General features: G+C 49.2%; 1 protein-coding gene across 3 annotated transcripts in view; it reads left to right on the top strand.

Moving 5' to 3' along the window:
• The window catches only part of PARVB (parvin beta), a 93179-nt gene that overhangs the window by 62876 nt on the left and 9275 nt on the right, over nt 1–21028 (top strand). For all 3 annotated transcript variants that reach the window (XM_069102911.1, XM_069102913.1, XM_069102912.1), the window contains exons 5-11: nt 3054–3194; nt 5141–5256; nt 6582–6640; nt 8502–8521; nt 12228–12289; nt 14011–14079; nt 18194–18295. In XM_069102911.1, the coding sequence (XP_068959012.1) occupies nt 3054–3194; nt 5141–5256; nt 6582–6640; nt 8502–8521; nt 12228–12289; nt 14011–14079; nt 18194–18295 (569 nt within the window). The remainder of the gene's footprint in view (nt 1–3053; nt 3195–5140; nt 5257–6581; nt 6641–8501; nt 8522–12227; nt 12290–14010; nt 14080–18193; nt 18296–21028) is intronic.

Here is a 21028-nt window from a genome sequence, read left to right on the forward strand (position 1 = left end):
AAGGGAAGGTAGAAGAGAGGAAGAAAAAAGGGAAGGGAGAGAGGGAGAAGAGGAAGGAAGGAAAGAAGGGAGGAAGGAAGGCAGGCTTGGCCATAGTCAGGCTCCTCTCTACCAGCCTCATCTTCTCCACATTTCAACCTAGATGGACTCCCCACCGTCCCCACTGCCATTTTGCCCTTCCTCATTTCCACATCTTCTCTAAATGTCCCCTGGGCCTGGGAAAGGACTTCCCTTCCCCTCTATCTCTGTCTCTCAGTTCCTTCAAAGCCTAGCTCAGACACCACCTCCCCCCAAGCCCTCTCTCTTCCTTGGACTCTCAGCTTGTATCATGGCTGTTTGTAGATTCCCTCCACACACATACCCTGCCCTGTCCTGTTGAATTAGAAGTTTCCTGCAAGCAGGCACCTTATCAATGGTGCTGCTTTTCCACCATTTCTGTGGACCTTCCCTGTTAGACTGGGAGCCACCCGAGGACAGGCCCGTTCTTCCTTTGTGTGTGTTTGTCTTTGGGTATCACTAGAGCTCCCTGCCTGCCATGCTTGGCCTGTGCTTTTCCCCTCACTTATTCATGACTTTGTTCTTTTAATTTTTGTATCCCTCGTCCCTATTCCACACTTAGTTACGTGCTCTTGATGGAATTGCAATGAGAGAAGAGGCGGTTTGGGGATACTTGGGCCATTTTTTCCTTTTCCATCCCAGGCGCCTGAGCTTATGCAATCATTGTAATCCCCTTCAGGCCTGTGTGTGCCAACAGCTCAATCACCTGCGTCCTCTCTGGGCTCCTAATAACCCGCCTCTGTCCTGTGCTTCACAGCTTCCCAGACGTGTTCCCTTCTGGTGGCTCATGTAATCCTCCCAGCCATTCTGGGCACTCAGCAGGTCATACTGTGGGTGCCACATTCCCTGATGAGAGGCCTCCTCCCTGGGAACTTCTTGACTTGCCCCAGGGGTCCTAGCTATCAGGGCTGGGCCTGGGAGCCTTGGCGGCTGCCTCTCAACTCCACTGTCCTGCCTCTGGCTTCTGACCTCCTTGTTCCCCCAGAATCCTCTTTTCTACCCTTGTCCTGGAGCCCTCTGTGGCCTTGGTTGCAGTGTCCTCCCTGACACTCTCCTCTGTCCAGGTTTCTATGACCCTGCTTCCTCCTGGTTTCTCTTCTTGTCTGAACACACCTGAGTCTCGCCCTGCATCTTTATCGAGGCCACACTTGCTAACACCAACATGGGGCATCCCTCCAGGCTTGGTCCTGGCCTGTCTTCTCTTCTCCCATTATCAGCTCAGTGCTGACCCTCAGATCTACCTCTCTCCTGACCTCCAGTTTTGCATCTCAATCTCTTCTGTTGGACATCCTATAGACGTCTTAACCTCAACTTGTCCAGAATGGAACTCCTTATCTTTCCCCCCAAATGCTTCCCTTTTCCACATGTTCCTGTTGAGGGCTCCACACCCTTCCAGTCCCTCAGGCTCCCAACTTAAGGGTCATCCTGAACTCTGAACTCTCTTTCACCCCCCACATCCAGTGTGGCACTGACCTGTTGACTTCGCCTTTCTCGCATCTCTTAGACATGCCCCCTTCTCTTCTCTGGCACTGCCCCTACCCTAGTGCAGACCATCATCCCCTCAATCCCAAAGTGAGCACAGGTGTGAACCAAAAAGAAAAAAGAAAAGGTGTTTTTTTTCTTTGAAAACATCCTCTGGGTCTGTCTTCCATCCCCGCCTCTTCTCCCACCCCCATCAGGTTTAACTTGGCAAGGTTCCCTTTCTGGGAAGCATCCCAGAAGCATGTTGAGTGACAGAGACCCCAAACATAGTTTTTTGTTTTTAATTGGCCATTAATAATGCATGTGTGAATGATCAAGAAGTCATTATTTTTTAGTCATTTTTGAAAACATTTTTTTTCCAAATAGCTTTTATTCTGTTTCCCAAACTGAAGGCAGAGGAGTCTGAGCCTGGGATGTGTGTGTGTGTGGGGGGGGGGGGGACCCAGAGATAACTCTGACCACCTCTGCCTCCCTTCCTTTCTTGCCCCCTGCCCCTGGACACAGGCTGGAGGAGGCACCCAGTCCCAGGTGCCCAGGCTCCCCAGATAATTCTGCCAGTCCTGTCCTCTCCTCTCTGCCTGCTCTCCAAAGCAGTGAGACTGGATGAGCCAAAGCCGGCTAATTGAACACCAAGCAGATGTGACAGTGTTTGTTCAGCTCAGAGCTCGCTCCTGGTAATAAAGCGGCCGGGGAGTATCCGGGAAGATCTAATCATTCTTCCTGTCTGAGTGTGGGAGGAAGAAGGGCTGGAGAGGGAAAAACCACTTTTGAGCCACTAGTCCTTGTGAGAGCCCTCCGGCAGATGCTCTCCAGCCTCTCCCACTTAAATGACCGTCATCTGATACTGGATTTCAGTCTCCTTGTTCTTTCTGCGGTCTTTTCCCTGCCTCTCCCTCCCTCCATGTTGGGGCAGTTTTCCCAGGGGGATGGTTAGGAAGTGTGCCCTAAGATGCATGAATGAATGGGCATTTATTAAGCGCCAACCGTGTGCCAGATGTGGCATTAAGTGCCACAGATACAAGCACGAAAGCAGGACAGCCCCTGCCCTCAGGAAGCTTACCTCCTAATAAGCTCAGTCGAGCCACTTGACCCCCACTCCCCGGCCTCAGTTTCTTCCTCTGTAAAATGATGGGGTTGATCAGATGATCTCTGAAGTTCCTTCCAGCTCTGATATTTTGTGATGGGAAAGTTTAAAACCAGCAATTATCACTTATTCACTTCATTGCCTGGATAAATGAATAATGAATGAATAAATGGGTGGATGAATGAATGAATGAATGAATGAATGAATGAATGAATGAATGGGTGAATGCATGAATGCATGAATGAACAAAAAGGTACTGATTAGTCACTGGCCATGGGCGCTGCTCTTTGAGAACTCCCCAGAGCTCCAGATCTTCCCCTTTGCCAGGCGGAGCTGTGGGGAGACCCCCGCCATGGCTAGTTGGGTTCTCAGACCCATCTGGCCAGACCCCACTCTTGACTTTGCTTTTTATCCTTCGTCCTCACTGCAGAAAAGTTAGCCGACCGCAAACTGAACGTGGCTGAGGTGACGCAGTCCGAAATAGGTCAGAAACAGAAGCTGCAGACCATCCTGGAGGCGGTTTACGATGTCCTGCGGCCCCACGGCTGGGCCATCAAATGGAATGTGGACTGTGAGTTGTGTGTGCCCTTGGACTGGGGCAGTCCAGATGGCGGCAGTGGGCAGCTGGGTGGGACAGATAACTCTACCCCTGGAGGCCTTAGGGAGGGGATTTCTTTTTTCCTTAGACATAATCTGACTTCCCCAAAGACAGGAGAGTCAACAGTGGATTATCTGCCCAAGTGGAGGGGAACCAGTGGTCTGGATAAGCCCCTAAAGCCAATCGTTGGAAAGCATTTCACATAGGGCTTTAGCAGCTTGTGTATTTATGGTCTTAACTAGAATGATGTCAGGATTTAAATCAGCAGGAAAAAGCCAGATCGGGCCTCTGGGGGGTGCTGGGGAGTGGACCAGGTGACCTCTGAGATTCTGGACAGAAGAGTTCCAGGGGATCATAGCCCCAGGATCCTGGCTCTGGAGCTGGGAGGGACCTCAGAGGCCTTCTTGTCCAACCCCCTCCTCTTTCAGAGGAGGAAATTGAGGCTGAGGGCGAGGAAGGGACATGTCCAAGGTCAGGCAGACAATGGGCATCAGAACCTCAACCTCCTCATTTCCTATATGAGGGAATGGAGGCCTGGAGCACTCAGAGACTTGGCACTAAGCGTCAGAGGGGGTCCTTTCACTCTGGACCTGATGCTCTGTCTCCTTCCCCTTGTCTGTCCCCTGAGTTGTGGAAGCTGTAAGTTTTCCTTCCTCCCTCCCCTCGATTCTTCCTGGTCTTCTGTACCTGGCCTGACTCTGCCCCCTGCTCCAGGGCCCTCCTAGGAATGTTCCACTCCTTTCTCTCCCTTCCCAGCGGGTATCTTCTGGGGAGTGGGAGGTAATTATCATTAGGTGTTTTCGGGAGGGCTTTTTTTGACAGCAGCAAGCCTCCCTGCTAAGTAAGATCGAATAAAAACTTAATTAACCAGGGCAGGTGTTGCCTGTCAGCACGAACCTGAGAGCAGAATTCACCCCTCACCTCCTCCTGTCCTGTGGCCGCCTTCACAGCGTGCGCTAACAACTGTGGTGTGGAAGCGATAAGTTCTGTCTTTTGATGGCAGAGATGATTCATCTTAATACAGATGTTTTCCCACTAAACAACCTGCCTGACATCCACAGCATGGCTGGCCTGGCTGGCGAAGTGAGAGCAATGCAGGGGCCTGGGGGCGGAGGCCCTTGCAGCCCACTTGCTCTTGCAGACTGTCTCCTGGGCTTGGATCCGTCAGCGGCAGAGGCAGGGGACGTCTTGGATGCCAATTCTCCTTTCTTGGGCAGACACTGAATTTAGAGGCCCCATAAAGATCATGAATCAGTGAAAAGGGAGGGCACCTTACTAAGGGCTCTGTATGCAGAGAGAAGCATGCAAGGCAATCCCTGCCCTCGAGAAGCTTCTGTTCTAGTGAGGGAAGACAGCGCATAAAGAGGCAAGGGGTGGCTTGGAGACCTGGTTCCAGGCAAGAGAGGTCACAAGCTCACCGGTCACAGCCTAGGGTGCCCTGAGGCAGAGTAGGGAGAAGTGGCCAGAGAGTCTGCGCCACTGGGCCTGGGAAATCTGGCGTCTCTTTTCCCTTTGGAGAAGCACTGAAATTTCAATCTAGTTTTATGTCATCTAAGCCAATGAAAAACTGATGATGGTTCAGTAACCTACCCATCATGCCATGGGAGGTAATTAGTAGTTGTGGGACTCGAACCCAGCTCTCTTGACTCAAACCCAGAGGACCATAGATTTAGTAGAGTCTGAAGGGATCTCAAAAGTCAAATGGCTTCATTTTACAGATGAGGAGTGTGGGGTCTAGAGTTGAGGTGTCTTGCTCAGAATCACCCAGGAACCAGGATTCGAATCCAAGCCCAGTGTTTTTTCTTCTGTACCTTGCTGTTCACTCCCCCCCCCCTCCCCACCCTTTTTTTTTTTTTTTGTTTCTTTCTTCACGTGTAATATTGTTCAGAAGGCACCTTCCTTTCCTCTCCCCTCTGTAGCAATCCATGGGAAGAACCTCGTGGCCATCCTCCATCTCCTGGTCGCCCTGGCCATGCACTTCCGGGCCCCCATCCGGCTCCCCGAGCACGTCTCCGTGCAGGTGGTGGTTGTCAGAGTAAGTAACACCCCGCGTCCCTCTTTGCTCACCCTTCGGCCCCCTCTTGGGCACACTCCCTGACTCAGACCTTGCAGGGTACTCTCCTTTTTTAAAAATTCTCTTTTTTTCTCCTGAGAAATTCTGTTGTTTTCCTTTTGGGTGGAATTTATAGCTTCTCCTGGATTTGAGATAAATGATGGAAATGAACCACAGTGGCGTGTTCGAAGGAAAGGCGAGCCCAGAGGCTCCCGGAGCTTTCAGGTTTAATTTACGAGATTTTTTTTTCAAAAGGCACATTCATATTCCTCTAAAGCCAATGCATCAGAATTCAGTATTCAGCTCCTAAATATGCTTATCGCTCAGTGGAGAAGCTTGGAGGTGGTGGGGAGACACATCAAAATAAAACCTGGCTTTCTTGACTCCTTTTGCTTCAGGTTGAGTCTTCTTTGGATGAGGCAACAGATAGGTAATGGGGACCCCTGGCCTTTAGGATGGATGACTCTGTGTGTGCAAATGTGTCTGTGCGTGTGAGAGTGTAAGTGTACATATGAGTGTGAGTGTGAATGTATGTTTGTGTGCATGTGAGAGTGAATGTGTAGGTGTGAGAATGAGTGTGTGTGTTTTCTCATTTTAGCCAAGAGGCCCCTGTTGAGTGCCTTCTGCACAGAAGAGGCTGTGGGACCCCCTCGAGTCTGCTCAGAACTGAGAAGGCCAACTCACTAACCCCGAGATTAGAACATAGGAAGTGAGAGCTCATGAGCCCTCTTTGTAGAGGTGGGGGGGGCCATGGGTGCAGAGCATGGCATAGACCTCTGGAAGGAGTTGATCTGTTGGGTAGTCTTGCTTCAGCTGCTTTTCTCTCTCTCTCTCTTTGGTCTTGGTTAGAAGGGACTTCCCAGCACCCACGGGAGCAAAGTTGAACCAGGCCTTGGCAGAGAGAAAGCTCCAAGTTTTGTTCATTTGTGAAATGAGTTTGCCATGCTTTTGTCTCTGGACAGTGTCCCCAGATGGTTCATCCAGGGCCTGCCCCAAGCAGCTTTTACTAGGAGTGGTGGAAGTCACCTCTCAGCCCTGGTCCTTGCTGAGTGGCCCTGGGCTTGTCCCTTCTCTTCTGGGTCTCTGTTCTTCATCTCTAGTCACCGAGCTGGAGAAGATTTCTGGGGCTTTGTTCAGGGCTGATGCTTGGACTGCCGCCCCTTCCAGATTCTAAGCAGGGCCTTAGACACGTGAGATCCTGAGGAAGAACCGAATGTGAGGGGTGCAGGGCTGGAGGGGGGCCTGTGGGGGCAGTGGAGGCCACCTGGGCTTTAACTTCATGGCGTCCTGTCTTTGGGCTCTTTCAGAAGCGGGAAGGCCTGCTGCACTCGGCCCACGTGGTAGAGGAGCTGACCAGCACCACAGAGTAAGTGCTGACCCCCTTCTCCACAGGACGTGGATGGGGCCCAGGCTCTCCTCCCTGCCATTCTCATCATCCCCAGCAGTGCCCTCCCCTGGAGGGGGTGGAGCCATTATCCATTGATCTTGGCAGCCTGCTGGGAAGGCAGTTCAGGTCCCGACCTCCTAAAGCAATGTTTCTCTCTCAAATGTTTGTTTATGATGGAACTGCCTCTGGGACACGGGTTTTAATCAAGAGATCCTTCACTCGTTAGGTGCCTACTGTGTGCCAAGCTCTAATTTGTCACATTCTTTGGTCCTGTTGCAAACATCTGACCTGGCTTCATTTAACTGTTGCATGTAATACTTTGGTCAGAGGGAGGGAGGCACGTAGGAGCTCTTTTCACTGACACAGACACTTTGAAACCACTTGGGGAAAACTGAAAAGTTTTTAAGTCTCCAAAGCTCCACGTTGTACTATACCATACTATATTGGCATATAATAAGCATTTAATTAAATGCCTTTGGTGTTCATTCAGTGCAGCAAACATTTATTAAACCCCTACTGTATGCAGAGTTCTGTGCCAGGTATTGGAGAGACACAACGTGTGTGGATCACACGGGGCTCAGAGGAGGGAGGGAGCCCAGGCCTGGGCCCCTTCTGGCCCCAAGTCTGAGATTCAGCCTCCTTGTTTCACAAATGAAGAAACTAACTCAGGGAGAAGTAACTTCGCCACAGTCAACAGAGCCAACCACAATTGGTCAACAAGACCAATCAATCATTCAATCAGCAAGCGTTTACTGGGTACCTACAATGTGGCAGACTCTGTGCTCCTAGGCGCTGGTGATACCAAGATAAAAATCCAACAGGCCTTGCCCTCAGAGCACTTACATTCCAATAGGAAAAAGTACCAGAACGTTGTATCACAAGGGCTTTCTTCACGCTTTGTGTGTTTTGGACCCTCTGGCTGTGCTGGAGCTGAGGGACCCTGCTTGTAGAATAAGGTTTTTTTAATAATATTCTTTCCCCAATTACATGTAAAAACAATTTTTGACATTCATTTTTTTTTAAATTTAAGAGTTCCAAATTCTCTCCTTCCTTCCCCAGAACGGTAAGCAATCTGACATAGGTTATACGTACGCAGTCAATTATGCAGAACATATTTCCATAATAGTCATATTGTGGAAGAAAACACGGACCAAAAAATAAGGTTTTTAAATGCATAAAATAGAATGCATAGGATTGCAGTGGAAACCAATTATATTGAAATACAGTTATCAAACCAAGACAACTCTCAAGGACTTGTGATAAAAAATGCTCTCCATCCCCAGAGAAAGAACTGATGGTGTCTGAATACAGATTGGGGCAGACTTTTTTTTACTTCTTTTATTTTTCTTGAGGTGTTTGTGTTTGGGGCTTTTTTGATCTGCGTTTTCTTTCACAACATGACTATGAGGAAATGTTTTGTATGCCTACACATGTATAACCTCTATGGAACTCCTTGCATTCTCACTGAGGGGATGGGGAGGGAGGAAGGGAGAGGATTTGGAACTCCAAAATTTAAGAAGCAAGTGTTAAGAATGTTTTTTTTTTTTCATGTAACTGGAGAAAAAGAAAATACTAAATGTATTAAATAAAATAAGAAATGCGGTTATCAAAATTTTAAGGAAATCCTCTACCACAGGTGAAGAATGCTTGCTTTTTATGGAAGACAGAATGGGGATGAAAGATTGTGATGAACAATTAATTATATGAATTATTTTATAACCCAAACAGTCAGCAACTGTCACTGTGCCTTTATTCGTCTGCTTTTTCTCTCTTTAAGAATGCTTTACCTCCATAAATGAACCTGTGCTAACAGAGGGTCCCTTTCTGTTTTCATTTGCAGGATGATGATGGGAAGATTTGGTAAGTAGCCTGGGAAAATGACACATTAATAATGATAATGAATAATAACTAGGATTTATATGATACCTACTAAGTGCCCAGGAGCTCTGCTAAGTAAGCACCTTACAGTATCTCATTTCATTCTCCCAATGACCTTAGGAGGGAGGTGCTATTATCCTCATTTGACAGATAAGGATACTGAGGCAGAGGTGAGATGACTTGCCTAAGGTCACTCAGCTAGTCGCCATCTAAAGCTGCATTTGAATTCAGGTCTTCCTGCCTGTAAGCACTCTGTGCACTATGGTGCCCCCTAGCTGTTACATTCTTTGGCCACGCTGATGGATGTTGGACCTGCCTTGCTCCTACTGGAGGGGAGCCTGGTGGTCTTGTCCCCTGGGCATTCTTTCATGTTGTGAAATATTGGCGAGGAGCTAGGAAAAGGGAGATCGTGGCCGTGTTTGGCTCATGAGAATCGACCCCAGTGGATACTGGGAAATGGGGCAGACGTCCTGGCTTTCACTGAGGTTCTCAGCTGCAGCCTAGCGAAGAGATGGGGAGAGGGTGAATTAAGCTCTGAATAGGAGGGGGGTCATTCAGAGAGGGCAGAGGCAGGCAGGGAGCCCTGAATGCCACCCAGAGAAGACAGAGCACTGATCTGATCAGCCAGAGAGGTTCCCTAGAATATGGGATTGAATATAATCTTAATGTCTCAAATAATTTCCCCCTTTGTATTCTAGAGCTGGTTAAGAACCAGGGTTCTTGGGTTCAGCTCTGATCTATAGAAGTCATCTTCCATTCTGTACAATGAGAAAATCAGGCATTGAGGGGGATAACAATGGGCTGTTCCAGGGAAGGGAAGGTGTTTGTGGCCATGGGGGATTTCTTTCCCTTTCTTCTTTTCCTCCCTTGCCATTAAGGAGCTGGTTTTACCTGGCTGGCCAGCCCTGCCTGGGTCACTCCAGCAGTTTGGGCCAGGATGCCAGGGCTTGAAAGGCCTTGCCCTGGGTCTGGTGGCAGGTGTCAGAGCCAGGCTCCCCAGCATCAGAGGGGATGGAGCCTGGCATCTGGTGGGTGTGGGCTTTCCAGAATAGCTCAGGTGCTGGGGGGAGGGGGGGAGAAGGGGAGATGGAGAATTGCCCAAAAGGAAAAAAGATTTTAAAAAACAACAAAAGTGAGACTCTGCCCATCACTCTTTCTTCTTAGGCTAAGTCTGTGTTGATGTCGGCTACTATGCCTGAGAAACAGCAGATCTCTTGACCAGTCTATCAACCAGGACTTATTCATTATCTTCTCTGTGCCAGGCCCTGGGCTAAGTACTGAAAAAAAATAGGACAAATCAACCCTGCTTGCATTCGATGGAGGGGGCACATGACAATACTTAGGTGCAAACCAAGGCACAAGCATTAAGAGAGGAGATGCTGAATTGGGGGGGGAGGCTCCAAGGACCAGGGACCCCTCCCATCTCCCTCCATACTCCCTGGGAACAGCTGCCTTGTGTTTGGGAAAAGGGAGTAATTCTGTAGGCTGGTCTGGGTCTGCCATCCATCTGTGCAGATTGCGGTCCTTCTCAGACATACTAGGAAATCTGGAGTCAGAGGAGCTGGGTGCAAATCCTGTCTCTGGTGCTTGTGTGACCATGGACAAGACATTGGCCTCCCTGGCCCTCAATTTCCCCCTTTGTAAAATAAAAATCCACCTCTTGATCTGGGGTCTGCTTGTTGGATTTTAGGAGCACCCCTATACTAGTGGACTAACTTTTCCCTTCTTGGGGTTCCTCAATGCCCTCTTGTCTGAGCCAGATCGGGACTGAGACCCCCCCCCCCTCCCTTGGCCACTTCCTGGTCAACTCATCAGGTGACTGGGTTGAGGTCTCCAGAGACTTTTCTGGCAGAGGGCCTCTTCTCTTAATAGGAAAAAGCATCTTCAGGGAGTGAGGGATCATGATGTGGGGTCTCCATGGCAACAGCTTCCTGTTCCTTCCTCCTCCACTGCCCTAGGCTACCCCTGGAAACTGGGCTGTCTGATGGGTGGGTGGGCCCTGCACCCCTTCTGTGGCCAGAGACAAACTGGGAGAGGAGCACAAGGCGGGGGCAGAAAGATGGCATTTCTCTGCTCCCTCACACCACCCCCCTCAAAAATCTAGGTTGTACCCACTGTGTCCCTGCTCGCTGACCACCCCCGGGTCTCCCATCCTAGCAGGAAGGAGGCTGAGAGTTCTAGGTTTGGTGATTCTTAGGGTCCTCTTCCAGATCCCTCTTTGGGGGATCAGCTTACTGAATGTCCTAAAGCAGGGGGTTTTAACTTGTTTGGCCCTGGAGCCCTCTGGCAGTCTGTCTGGTGAAACCTGCTCGGCCCTTTGCAGAATCGGGTTTTAAATGCACAAAATAAAAATGGAGGATTACAAAGGGAAGAAATTGTAGTGAAATACAGTCATCGAAATATTCACTGGAAAAAACAACAAATAAGGTCCTCGATCCCCCGAAATCTGCTCACAGGCCCCTTGGCTGCTGTGGACCCAAGGTGAACACTCTCAGTGCTCTAGGCAAAGGAGAGGCTGCCCTTGCACGATCTCACCCTAGCTTGGCCCCTTCATAGGAACAGCACTGAGCGCATTAGTGATAGTAATCGTTAGCAGGTCAGCATTTTACAAATATTATCTCAGTCAGTCTTCACAACTGCCCTGGGAGGTAAGTACTATTATCACCCCCATTTTACAGAAGGGGAAGTTGAGGCAGGCAGGTCAAGTGACTTGCCCAGGGTCACACAGCTAGTAAGAGTTTGAGGCCTGATTTGAACTCGGGTCTCCAAGTCCCATCTTCTCTCAGCTGCCCCACTTAGCTGTACCTTAATTCAATCCACTTTAATTCAATAAATGTTTATTATTTGCCTACTATGTCCCAAGCACCAGGATGAGCTCTGGGGATACAAAAAGAGACAGAAGATGGTCCTTTCCTTCAGGGAGTTTACAGTCTGATGGGGGAGACCAAACACATAGAAGCCAGCGCCTTCAGAGGTGGCCAGGGCCTTCCTGAGGCTGTTGGGATACGAGGCACGCTGCCATGGTTTGTAGGGTTGGTTTGTTTGTTTTAAGCCAAATGCTGATGCATTCATTTTGTTTAAGAACATTTCAGATTTCTTTTTTAAAAAGATCGTGGAATAATCCTGTTTAAATAGTTTAGATACTATGTCGTAGTACAATAATGCAGAAGAAGGAGTTTTGAGTCGGGAAGACCTGAGTTCAAATCCTGCCTCGGACTCTTATTAGCTGGGTGTCTCTGGACAAGTCACTTAAACTCTGAGTCTCAGTTTCCCCATTTGTAAAATGAGAGGGTAGGACTAAATGGCCTTGAAGGGCCTTTCCAACTCTAAGATCCATGACCCTCAGCACTATACTTTTCTGGGTCTCAGTTTCCCTATCTGTCAAATGAAAAGGTTGGTCTCAATGGCCTCTGAGTTCCTCACCTGAAGGTTCCTTATACCAATGCAAACACAAGTCTAGCCTCTTTCCTTGCCTTGTACCAGGACCAGAGCTCAGTGCCAGGATACAAAGACAGAAATGAAAGTCCCTGCCCTCAAGGGGTTTGCATGGCATGATGGCCTGGAAGGCATTCCTTCCAGCTTCACAGTGAGGCCACTCTCTGGGCTGGCCACAGCTTGGTCCAGAGGCCAGTTGCATCATCCCAGCCCTCTCTTGTCTAACGCTCCTCTCATTCCATGTGCCCCACAGAACGAGACGCCTTCGACACACTCTTTGACCACGCCCCTGATAAGCTCAGTGTGGTGAAGAAGGTAAGCTGGGGTCCACTCTGGCCCTGGGCTCTGATGTCAGGAAGACGTCACTGCCTCCAAAGAGGTGGCTGATGCTTGAAATCTAGGTCATCTCTGCCTCACACGTTGAGATGTGATTAGTCAGGAAGGGAGCTGTGACGTAGGACATGGGCTCTTTCTGCTCCCTGGGGACCTCCTGGCCTGCACGCCTCGCAGATTCTGGCAGGCACGTCCCAGCCGGCCTTATTCTGTGGGAGCTAATTCAGATTCAAGCCTCTGCCTCATCTCCATTGTTTTTTTAAAGCACATAGGCCTGTTGGGTCTTGCTATTTCTGATGAGCATTTTAAGTCCTCTCTGAAACCATTCCTCTGAGCTTGCTTGTCAGAGTGGGGCTGGAGAGCAAACTGAGCCCATTTTCCTTCCAGACAGATCTACAAAGGAGAAAGGGCATCATCAGATCATACAGATGTCAAGGCCCCTAATGGGGGCGAAAAAACCAAAACTTCTTTCTCTTGAAGTCAGCAGGGTTAGGAGCTGATCAGTCTCCTGGATCATCTGGTCTGAATTTAAAAAAAAAAAAATTTTATTGTTAAAGACATTTAAAACCCGTCCTCAGCGGGGCATAGAAATGCATTAAGCCAGAATGTCTTTATTCAGGCAAAACAGGATGAATGGAGGGCTGGGCGTCCGCTGCCGGGCGGGCGTCTGAGAAGCACCCAGCTGGTGATTCCGGCCTGTGCCGTAGCTGTTCCTTTTTCTGAGACCTTTCATGCACCTGAGCTTGTCTGCAAAAGGGACCTTACAGTGGATGGGGGCATGGGCTGGGCCGGCAGAATCTTGGATCTTCTAAAATCCCCGGGGTGCAAGAAGGCTCCTATTGGGTGGGAGAGTTTTAATTATTGGATCCTAGACTTTACCGTGAGGCCCTGCCCTTCACTGGTGCTCATCATTTCATTACTGGGGCATGTTAGGCCTCAGTTCCCACATCTATAAAAGAAGGGGGCTGGACTAAGAGACCCTTCCAGCCCTCACTCCAGGATCTTGTCACTCTGTGCCTTGACATATTCAAAGGACCGTCCCATGGAAAAGAAAGCAAATGTATTCTCTGTTTCATGAAAGGGGCAGAGGCAGCTTAGAAGGGGGTGGGTTTCCTCCCCATGAGAAAGACAATCTTGATTAGAACAGTTAAAAAAAGCCAACGGGGTGGCCAGGTGGCTCAGCGAGTAAGAGCACCGGCCCCAGTGTTAGGATGACCTGAGGATCGAATCCAGGCTCAGACACTTAGCACCCACCCAGAAATACCTGGCCGTGTAACCTTGAGCAAGTTACTTAACCCCAATTGCTTAGGGGCGGCCAGGTGGCTCAGCAAGTAAGAGCACTGGCTCCAGTGTCGGGATGACCTGGGGTTCAAATCCAGGTTCAGATACTTAGCACCACACCCAGAAATAACTGGCCATGTAACCTTGAGCAAGTTACTTAACCCTGATTGCTTAAAAAAAAAAAAAAAAGGACAACGGACCAGGCAGCCTTAAGTGGCAGTGAGCTCCCCGTCACAGGAGGGATGTGAAAGTGTGTTCATGTAGTTCCTGTCCCCCGTGATGGGTGCATCCATCCCATTGAAGTATCAGCTTGTTTCATTAGCTTTTAATTTTTAGAGTTTGTTTCTTTCAATGCCCAGAACTGCCCCCCGTTGGGCCTGGCCATCGTTAACCCCTTGTTCTCTGTGCTCTTCTCCCTGCAGTCTCTTATCACATTCGTGAATAAACACCTTAATAAGCTGAACTTGGAGGTGACGGAGCTGGAGACACAGGTAGGATGGGTGCCTGGGGCGTGCTTCCTGAGGGGAGGCTGCCTGGGGCAGCAGAAGGCACCATCTGGGCCGGGGTGGGGGAGCCCTGAGGGACGGGTCAGACTGGCAGGCATGGCAGGAGATGCAAGTTCGAGCCTGGGTATGTCCCAATGAGCTCCCTGAGCCTCAGTGTCCTCACTGTCTCTAAAAGGAAGGATCAGACTCATCTGTCCCCCTGGCACCACAGTGTCCCTCCCTTTATAGTGAATGCTGCATAAAGGCTTGTTCATATGTTGGGTTCAAATCCAAATCTGCCTTGGAACTGTATTTTATGCTATTTTTAAGAGGGACAGCTGTGGTAGAGAGCTGGCTTTGGGGCCAGGGAGGTGGTGGAAGGGGAGTCCCACCTTGCCCCTGTCTGCTGGCTGTGTCACCCTTAACCTCAGGGTGGTCTAAGCAGCTTTCTGAGAGGGTCCTTTAGAGAGGAGTGCACCCTTGTACCGGGGGAGGGAGTTTTCTCACCTGGAAACCCCCTAAATAAACACATCCCTGTCCCTAACATCCTTCAAAAGCCCAAGCCAAGCCCATATAATAATAGGGGCCCCTCTGTTTCTTTGTGCCCGAAGGAAGCCTAAGAAGGTTCTGTTTCAAGCCTTCTTCAGCCACATGAAGATGGCCAACCAATTCCCTGGGCAGGAGGGGGATCCGTGACTTCCTGGGCTCTGGGCTGAGATGCTCCTGCTTAAACTCCCCAATGATCCGGGCTGTTCCCAGGCCACGGCCGCCACCCCTTTACCATAACGAGAGCATCCAGCCACCTGTGAATGTGTCTCCACCTTCATGCAGTCTCTTTGCTAATAAGCCTCCCTTGTTGCCTCTTAAAATGAATGTAAAGAATTTGCTGGGGAGCATAGTGATTATTCCTTCCAGCCCAGAGCAAGAATCAGTGAATGAGTAATCCAGGCAGTGATCTCTCAAGGTCTACATCTGGTGATTATGTGACAGGTTTCCTCCCCTGTTATCCTGACCCTCAGAACCCCCTCTCTGTTGATTGTGGGACCATGGGCAAAGCCACACCCAGTTCTTTGGGCCTCGGTTTCCCCATCTATAAAATGGGAATAGTAACACCCTCTTAGGGCTGTTGGGAAGGAGGGGGCCCTGGGAAATTGGAACTGTTTTTAATTGGAGCAGCCTATGGTCTCAGATCCCCCCACTCTGTTATGGCCTGAATCTGCCAGGCCTTAATTAAGTGCTGAGGGCCCCAGCTGGGGAAGCCACCCTCAGATTCATGAATCTCTAGGCTTTTGTTTCTCTCCTTTCGTTAAAGTAAATCTGACACTTATTAAAAAGCCTTCTGCTGAGACACCAAGTCACCCTTAGTAAATTAAGGTGTGGAGTCGGTCTGGGGGAGGGGATGCACCAGTATTCAGGCTTGTGAGAGAAGGACTCTCCTGAGACAGAACCTAGTGCTGGCCTCTCCTGGTACAGACGAGGAAAGAAGCTGCTTACCTAGGGTCACTCGAGGTGCTTAGGGACAGGTCAGCAACAACGAGAGGGAAAGAATCCACAGCAGAGACCTGGGACCGGACATTGGAGGACATTGGAGTCCAGCCTCTCATTGTACAGATGGGAAACTGAGGCAAGGGGAGGGACTGACTCAGAGCAAGGGGAGAGCCTTGATTTTAATCAAGGAGTTCTTGGAGCTCTTACTCACAGCTGTAAAAATGGACTTCAGCTGACGTCCTACTGAGTCAGCCCTACCCAGTAAATTCCAGCAGGGCCTTGTTATCTCTGGGAACAAATACAGAACTCTGTGCTTGGCATTCAGAGCCTTTCAAAACCTGGCCCCTCCCCCCTTTCCAATTTCTGATACCTCACTCCCTAACACATGCCCTTCGATCCAGCGACACCAGCCTCCTCTGGGCTCTGTCCTCTCTCAGCTCTGGACGTCTTGTCTGGCCATCCCCCCTGCCTGGAATGCTCTCCTTCCTCTGCTCTGGCTTCATCTAAGTCCCCACCTCCTGCAGGAAGCCTTGCCTGATTTCTCCCAATTCCAGTGCCTAATTATTTCCTACTTATTCTGTACATAGCCACTTTAGATATCTACATATCTATATCTAAATACACATATATCTGTTTATATGTTGTCTCTCTCATTAGATTATCAACTCCTTGAGGACAGAGATTATGGGCATTTCTCAGCACAGTGTCTGGCACATAGCAGGTGTTCCATAAAATAGTTATTGACTAAGAAAGCTGCCTACCTGCACTAGTTGAGGGTCTTTCCTCACTTGGGAGTTCTGTCAGTGTTTGTTGACTGACTTTTCAGGTTTGCTAAGCACCATTTCATATATATACACATATATACATCTGTATATGTGTGTGTGTGTGTGTATTTACTTCATGTGATCTTCCCAAGACCCTTGGAGTCAGGTGTATTATCCCCATTTTAGAGATGGAGAAGATGAGGCAGACAGAGGTTAAGTGACTTGCCCAGGGTTACGCAGCTAGTAGATGTCTGGGGTAGGATGTGCAGGCAGGTCTTTTTGACTCCAGGCCCCGTGCTCCGTGCACCACAACACTGAGTGTCCTGCTGTTCTGCACGTTAACTATGAAAAGAAGCGCTGCTTGTGTGGGGCGTTGTGTGCTTCTGTTCTGTCGAGCTGGTTTGGGAAACAAGTGTGTTTTCAGTTCCTCCCTTGCATCCTCCTCCTCCGGAGCTGACACTCCAGGAATGGGCCAGTCCGTCCCCTCCTCTCCCTTCACTGGGCTCCCTTCATGGCTCCCATCTGCTTGCCTGTTTTAAGTCAGCGGGGCTGCTCACTCCTTCCAGGCCTCTGGGGTCTCTGGCATCTTCTTTCTGAGGGACTCTGCTTATCCTCACTTTCTCCCCTGTTATCCTGGTACTTTCTAGACTCTCAGAACCCCCATTTCCCCCAAGAAAGAAATGGACTTTCCTTAGTCCACACTTTATAGTTTCTTTTTTTTTTTATAAGCAATCGGGGTTAAGTAACTTGCTCAAGGTTACACAGCCAGTTATTTCCAGGTATGGTGCTAAGTATCTGAGCCCAGATTTGATCCCCAGGTCATTCCGACACTGGAGCCAGTGCTCTTACTTGCTGAGCCACCTGGCCGCCCTTCACACTTTATAGTTTCAAAATGGCACCTAGAAGGTCTAGGAGACATGGAGTCTCTCTCCTGCTGTCCTGCTCATTGACTGTGGGGCCTCCCCCAAGCATCTTCCCTTTTCTGGGCCTGATGTATTTAAACTGTAAAATGAGGGAGCTGGACATTTCCAATGGAAGGGACCTGAGAGGCCATCTGCTTCGTGCCTCTCTTGATAGAGGAGGAAACTGAGGTAGAGAGGGCAAGGGCCTTTCCTAAAGTCACAGGTAAGTGAAGGGACCTTAGAGGTTATTTTGTCCATCCCCCTCGTTTTACAGAAGAGGATGCCAAGGCCCATGGAGGCTAAGTGATTTTACTAAGGCCACGCTGAAGGTAATGAAAGAGTTGGGAGCATCCTAAGATCACAGGCCTCGACTAGAAGGGCCCCTTGCCCCCAAGCTTTACAAACAAGGACACTGAGGTCCAGCAGTTTGTCTAAAGTCATGGCTAGAAGGTGATAGCACCAGAGTGACCTCATGGAGTCATGCTCTCCTGGAGCTGGGTGAAGCCCAGAGATTTCAAATGGCTTACCCAAGGTCACCTAGGTAGTAAGGATGAGAGGTGGGACTTGAACCCAGTTCTCTGTGGGCCACAGTGCTTCCAATATTCCCTGAGTCTGTGTGGTTCCCTGGCTTTCTTTTGCCTTGGTTTATCCCTCTGCAGAAAGGGTGAGTGATCCCTCCCAGAGGTCAGTAAACAGTGGTTAAGGACTGGGTATGGTTGTGACCACATCTTGATATCTTGGGGACACAAGGCTTCACCTACCCAGAATTATTCTTACGGCTTGAAAAATGAGAACCCGAGGGGGTCTTCTCCCTCCCTGGGGCCAGGAGAAGGTGTCTCTCTGATCGTGGCAGAAGGACCATGGCACCAGAGGCAGACATTCTAGACTTGAACGTGGCTTTTCTCAGCTTGAGTGAGTGGGAGGCAGGACCTATCCAGGAACATTACCAATGCTGGTTTTCTTCAGTTTGCAGACGGCGTGTACCTGGTTTTGCTCATGGGCCTGCTGGAAGGGTACTTTGTTCCTCTCCATAACTTTCATTTAACTCCAGAGAATTTCGACCAGAAGGTAAGTATGCACCTACGGCACATCTGGGCGTCAGGGCTGTGCGCCCTGGTAATGGCTTGGGGAAGGACCTTGGGCGGAGCATGTTGGCATCTTATATTGTGTCCTTAATGCTTCCAGGAGTTCACCTTTAGACTGTGGTCATTGAAAACTTTATTCTTGGCCCTCCCAAAGGTCATCTCTATGATGATTCTGGGGTGGGCAGAGAATGTGAGTCAGTGCTGGGAGCCAGAGACAAGTGATAACAGACACATGGGTCTCATGTTTACTGACTCCTGGGTGGCTGCCCTGAGCTTCCAGGTGGCTGAGGCTAACCGAAGATGTCAGCAGCAGGTCCAGCCCAGCCGGGGTGGTGGGGAGCCAGCAGAGGCCAGGAAGGGGACCCTGCCAGACTCAGGAAAGGTTGGGAGGTCTGGTAGACCACACTCCTCATGTCTCCTCTAAGTAGGAAGAAAATGTGTTTGTGAGTTCTTACCATGTCTCTGCTTCTGTGGGGCAAGTGCCAGAGGCATTGTTTGGAGAGAAGATTGTTTTCAGTAAAACTGTTAAGAAAATATATGTGTAGAGGGCCTGAAATGCTAGCCAGTAAACAGAGCTCTAAATTTAACTCGACTTTTGGTGAGCGTCTGCTGTCTGTAAGACACTGTGTCAGGTACTTGGGTACAGAATTGAGAAGTCACTTAGCCCCTGCCCTCAGGGAGCTCACAGTCGAGTGGCAGTCAGTGAGCTAGGTAGGAATGAGGCCTAGAATCAAGATTTCATTAGACCCACAGTCTTAGAACATTGCCTGAGAAATCTGAGTGATTTGTCCAGGGTCACAGAGGCAGTATGTACCAGAGACATCTTTAAAGAAAAAGAAAGAGCCAATTTAATTTTATTTTCAGGTTCAACTTCTTTCCCTCTCTCTTACTCTCCCCGCAACTGAGAAAGCAAGAAAAACAGAGCCTGTTACAAACCTATATAATCAAACAAAAGAAATTGCTGCAGTGGCCATGTCCACCAGCCTTATCTGCAGCCTGAGTCCATCCCCCCTCTCGCAAGAGTTTCATCGGTAGCCATAAAGGCCAGCTCTCTCTACCCACTTTGCCAAACTGCCTCCTGCAAAGTTTATTTGAGAATAATAATGGTATTTCCAAAGCATTTTAAGGTTTACAAAGGACATTTCAAATGTCAGTTATCTCATCGGAGCCTTGCTACAGCCTGGAAGGGAAGGTGCCTTTATTATCTCCATTTTATAGATGAGGAAACTTGAGGCTGAGAAAAGTTCAGTGACTTGCCCAGGGTCTCACAGCTAACAAATGTCCTGAGGCAAAGTTTGAACTCAGGTCTCTGGCACTTTCTCCACTGTGTTGCTGAGGTACCTCTAAATATAATAAATTTCACTGGTGTAGGGAGCTTCCAGGTGAGGAAAATCCCTCAATCAATGCAGGTTGACACTTTTTCTCAATCAGCCAATCAATAAACGTTTATCAAGCACCTACTATATGCCAGGCACTTTGCTAAGCCCTGAGATACAAAGAAAGACAACAGAGTTCCTGCTCTCAAGGAGCTTACAATCTAACGGGAGAGACAATAAGCAGACAAATAAATAGGAACTAATTAACAGAGGGAAGACACTAGAATTAAGAGGGGTTGGAGAAGGCTTCCTGAAGAAGACAGGATTTTGTCTGGGACTTAAACCCAGGGAGGTTAGTAGTCAGAAGGAGAGAGAGCATTCCAGGCACGAGGAACAGTCAGAGAGATGGAGAGTCTCTTGTTCATGGACCAGCCAGGAGGCCAGGGTCACTGGGTTGAACAGTAAGTATCACGAAGAATAAGATGCAAGAAAACTGGCAAGGAAGGAGGAGTCAGGTTATGTAGGGCTTTAGATGCCAAACAGTGTTTGTATTTGCTCCTGTAGGCAAGAGGGGGTGCCTCTGGAATTTACTGAGTAGGGGTTGACATGATCAGACCTGAATTTTGGGATAATTACTTTAGTGGCTGAATGGAAGATGGACTGGAGTGGGGAGAGACTTGAGGCAGGAAGATCCACACACAGTCAATTGCAGTAGTCCAGGTATGAGGGGATGAGAACCGGACCAGCCTGGTGACAGCTTCAGAGGGGACAAGGGGGCATATAGGAGAGATGCTGCAGAGGGGAAATCCAGGAGAGAAGTTGCAGAAGTGGAAATGACTAGAGAGGTTGCAAAAGTGAAATCAACAAGAGATGTTGCAGAGGTGAAAATGACTAGAGATGTTGCAAAAGTGAAATTAATAAGAGATGCTGCAGTGGTGAAATCAACGAGAGATGTTTCAGAGGTGAAAATGACAGGCCTTGGCAACAGCTTAGACACGAGGGGCAGGGTGAGAGAGTCTGGGATGGTTCCAAGGTTGGGAGCCTGAGGGAGGCAGAAGATGGTGATGCACTGGGCAGTAATAGGGAAGTGGGAGGGGGGATGTTGAGGGGGAATGATAGTGAATTCTGTTTGGGACTGAAAACCCAGGAGAAGTTCGGGCTGGATAAAGAGATGTGAGCATAGAGATGAAAATCAAGTATTCTAGTGGGAATAAATTTCCTGTCTTAGAGATTTGTCTGAGACTTGGAGTTAAGTGATTTGCCTAAAGTCACAGAGCCAGAATGTGTGAAAAGGCAGAGCTTGAAGCCACATCTTCCTGGCTTTGAGGCTGGCTCTATTCACTGACTCTCTGACACTCTCTGACATTCTCTCTCTCTCTCTCTCTCTCTCTCTCTCTCTC

This window comes from Petaurus breviceps, unplaced genomic scaffold (genome assembly GCF_028583685.1).
Source record: "Petaurus breviceps papuanus isolate PSGF00001 unplaced genomic scaffold, PetGlider_PUasm1.0 558, whole genome shotgun sequence".
In the NCBI taxonomy this organism is placed as follows: Eukaryota; Metazoa; Chordata; class Mammalia; order Diprotodontia; family Petauridae; genus Petaurus; species Petaurus breviceps.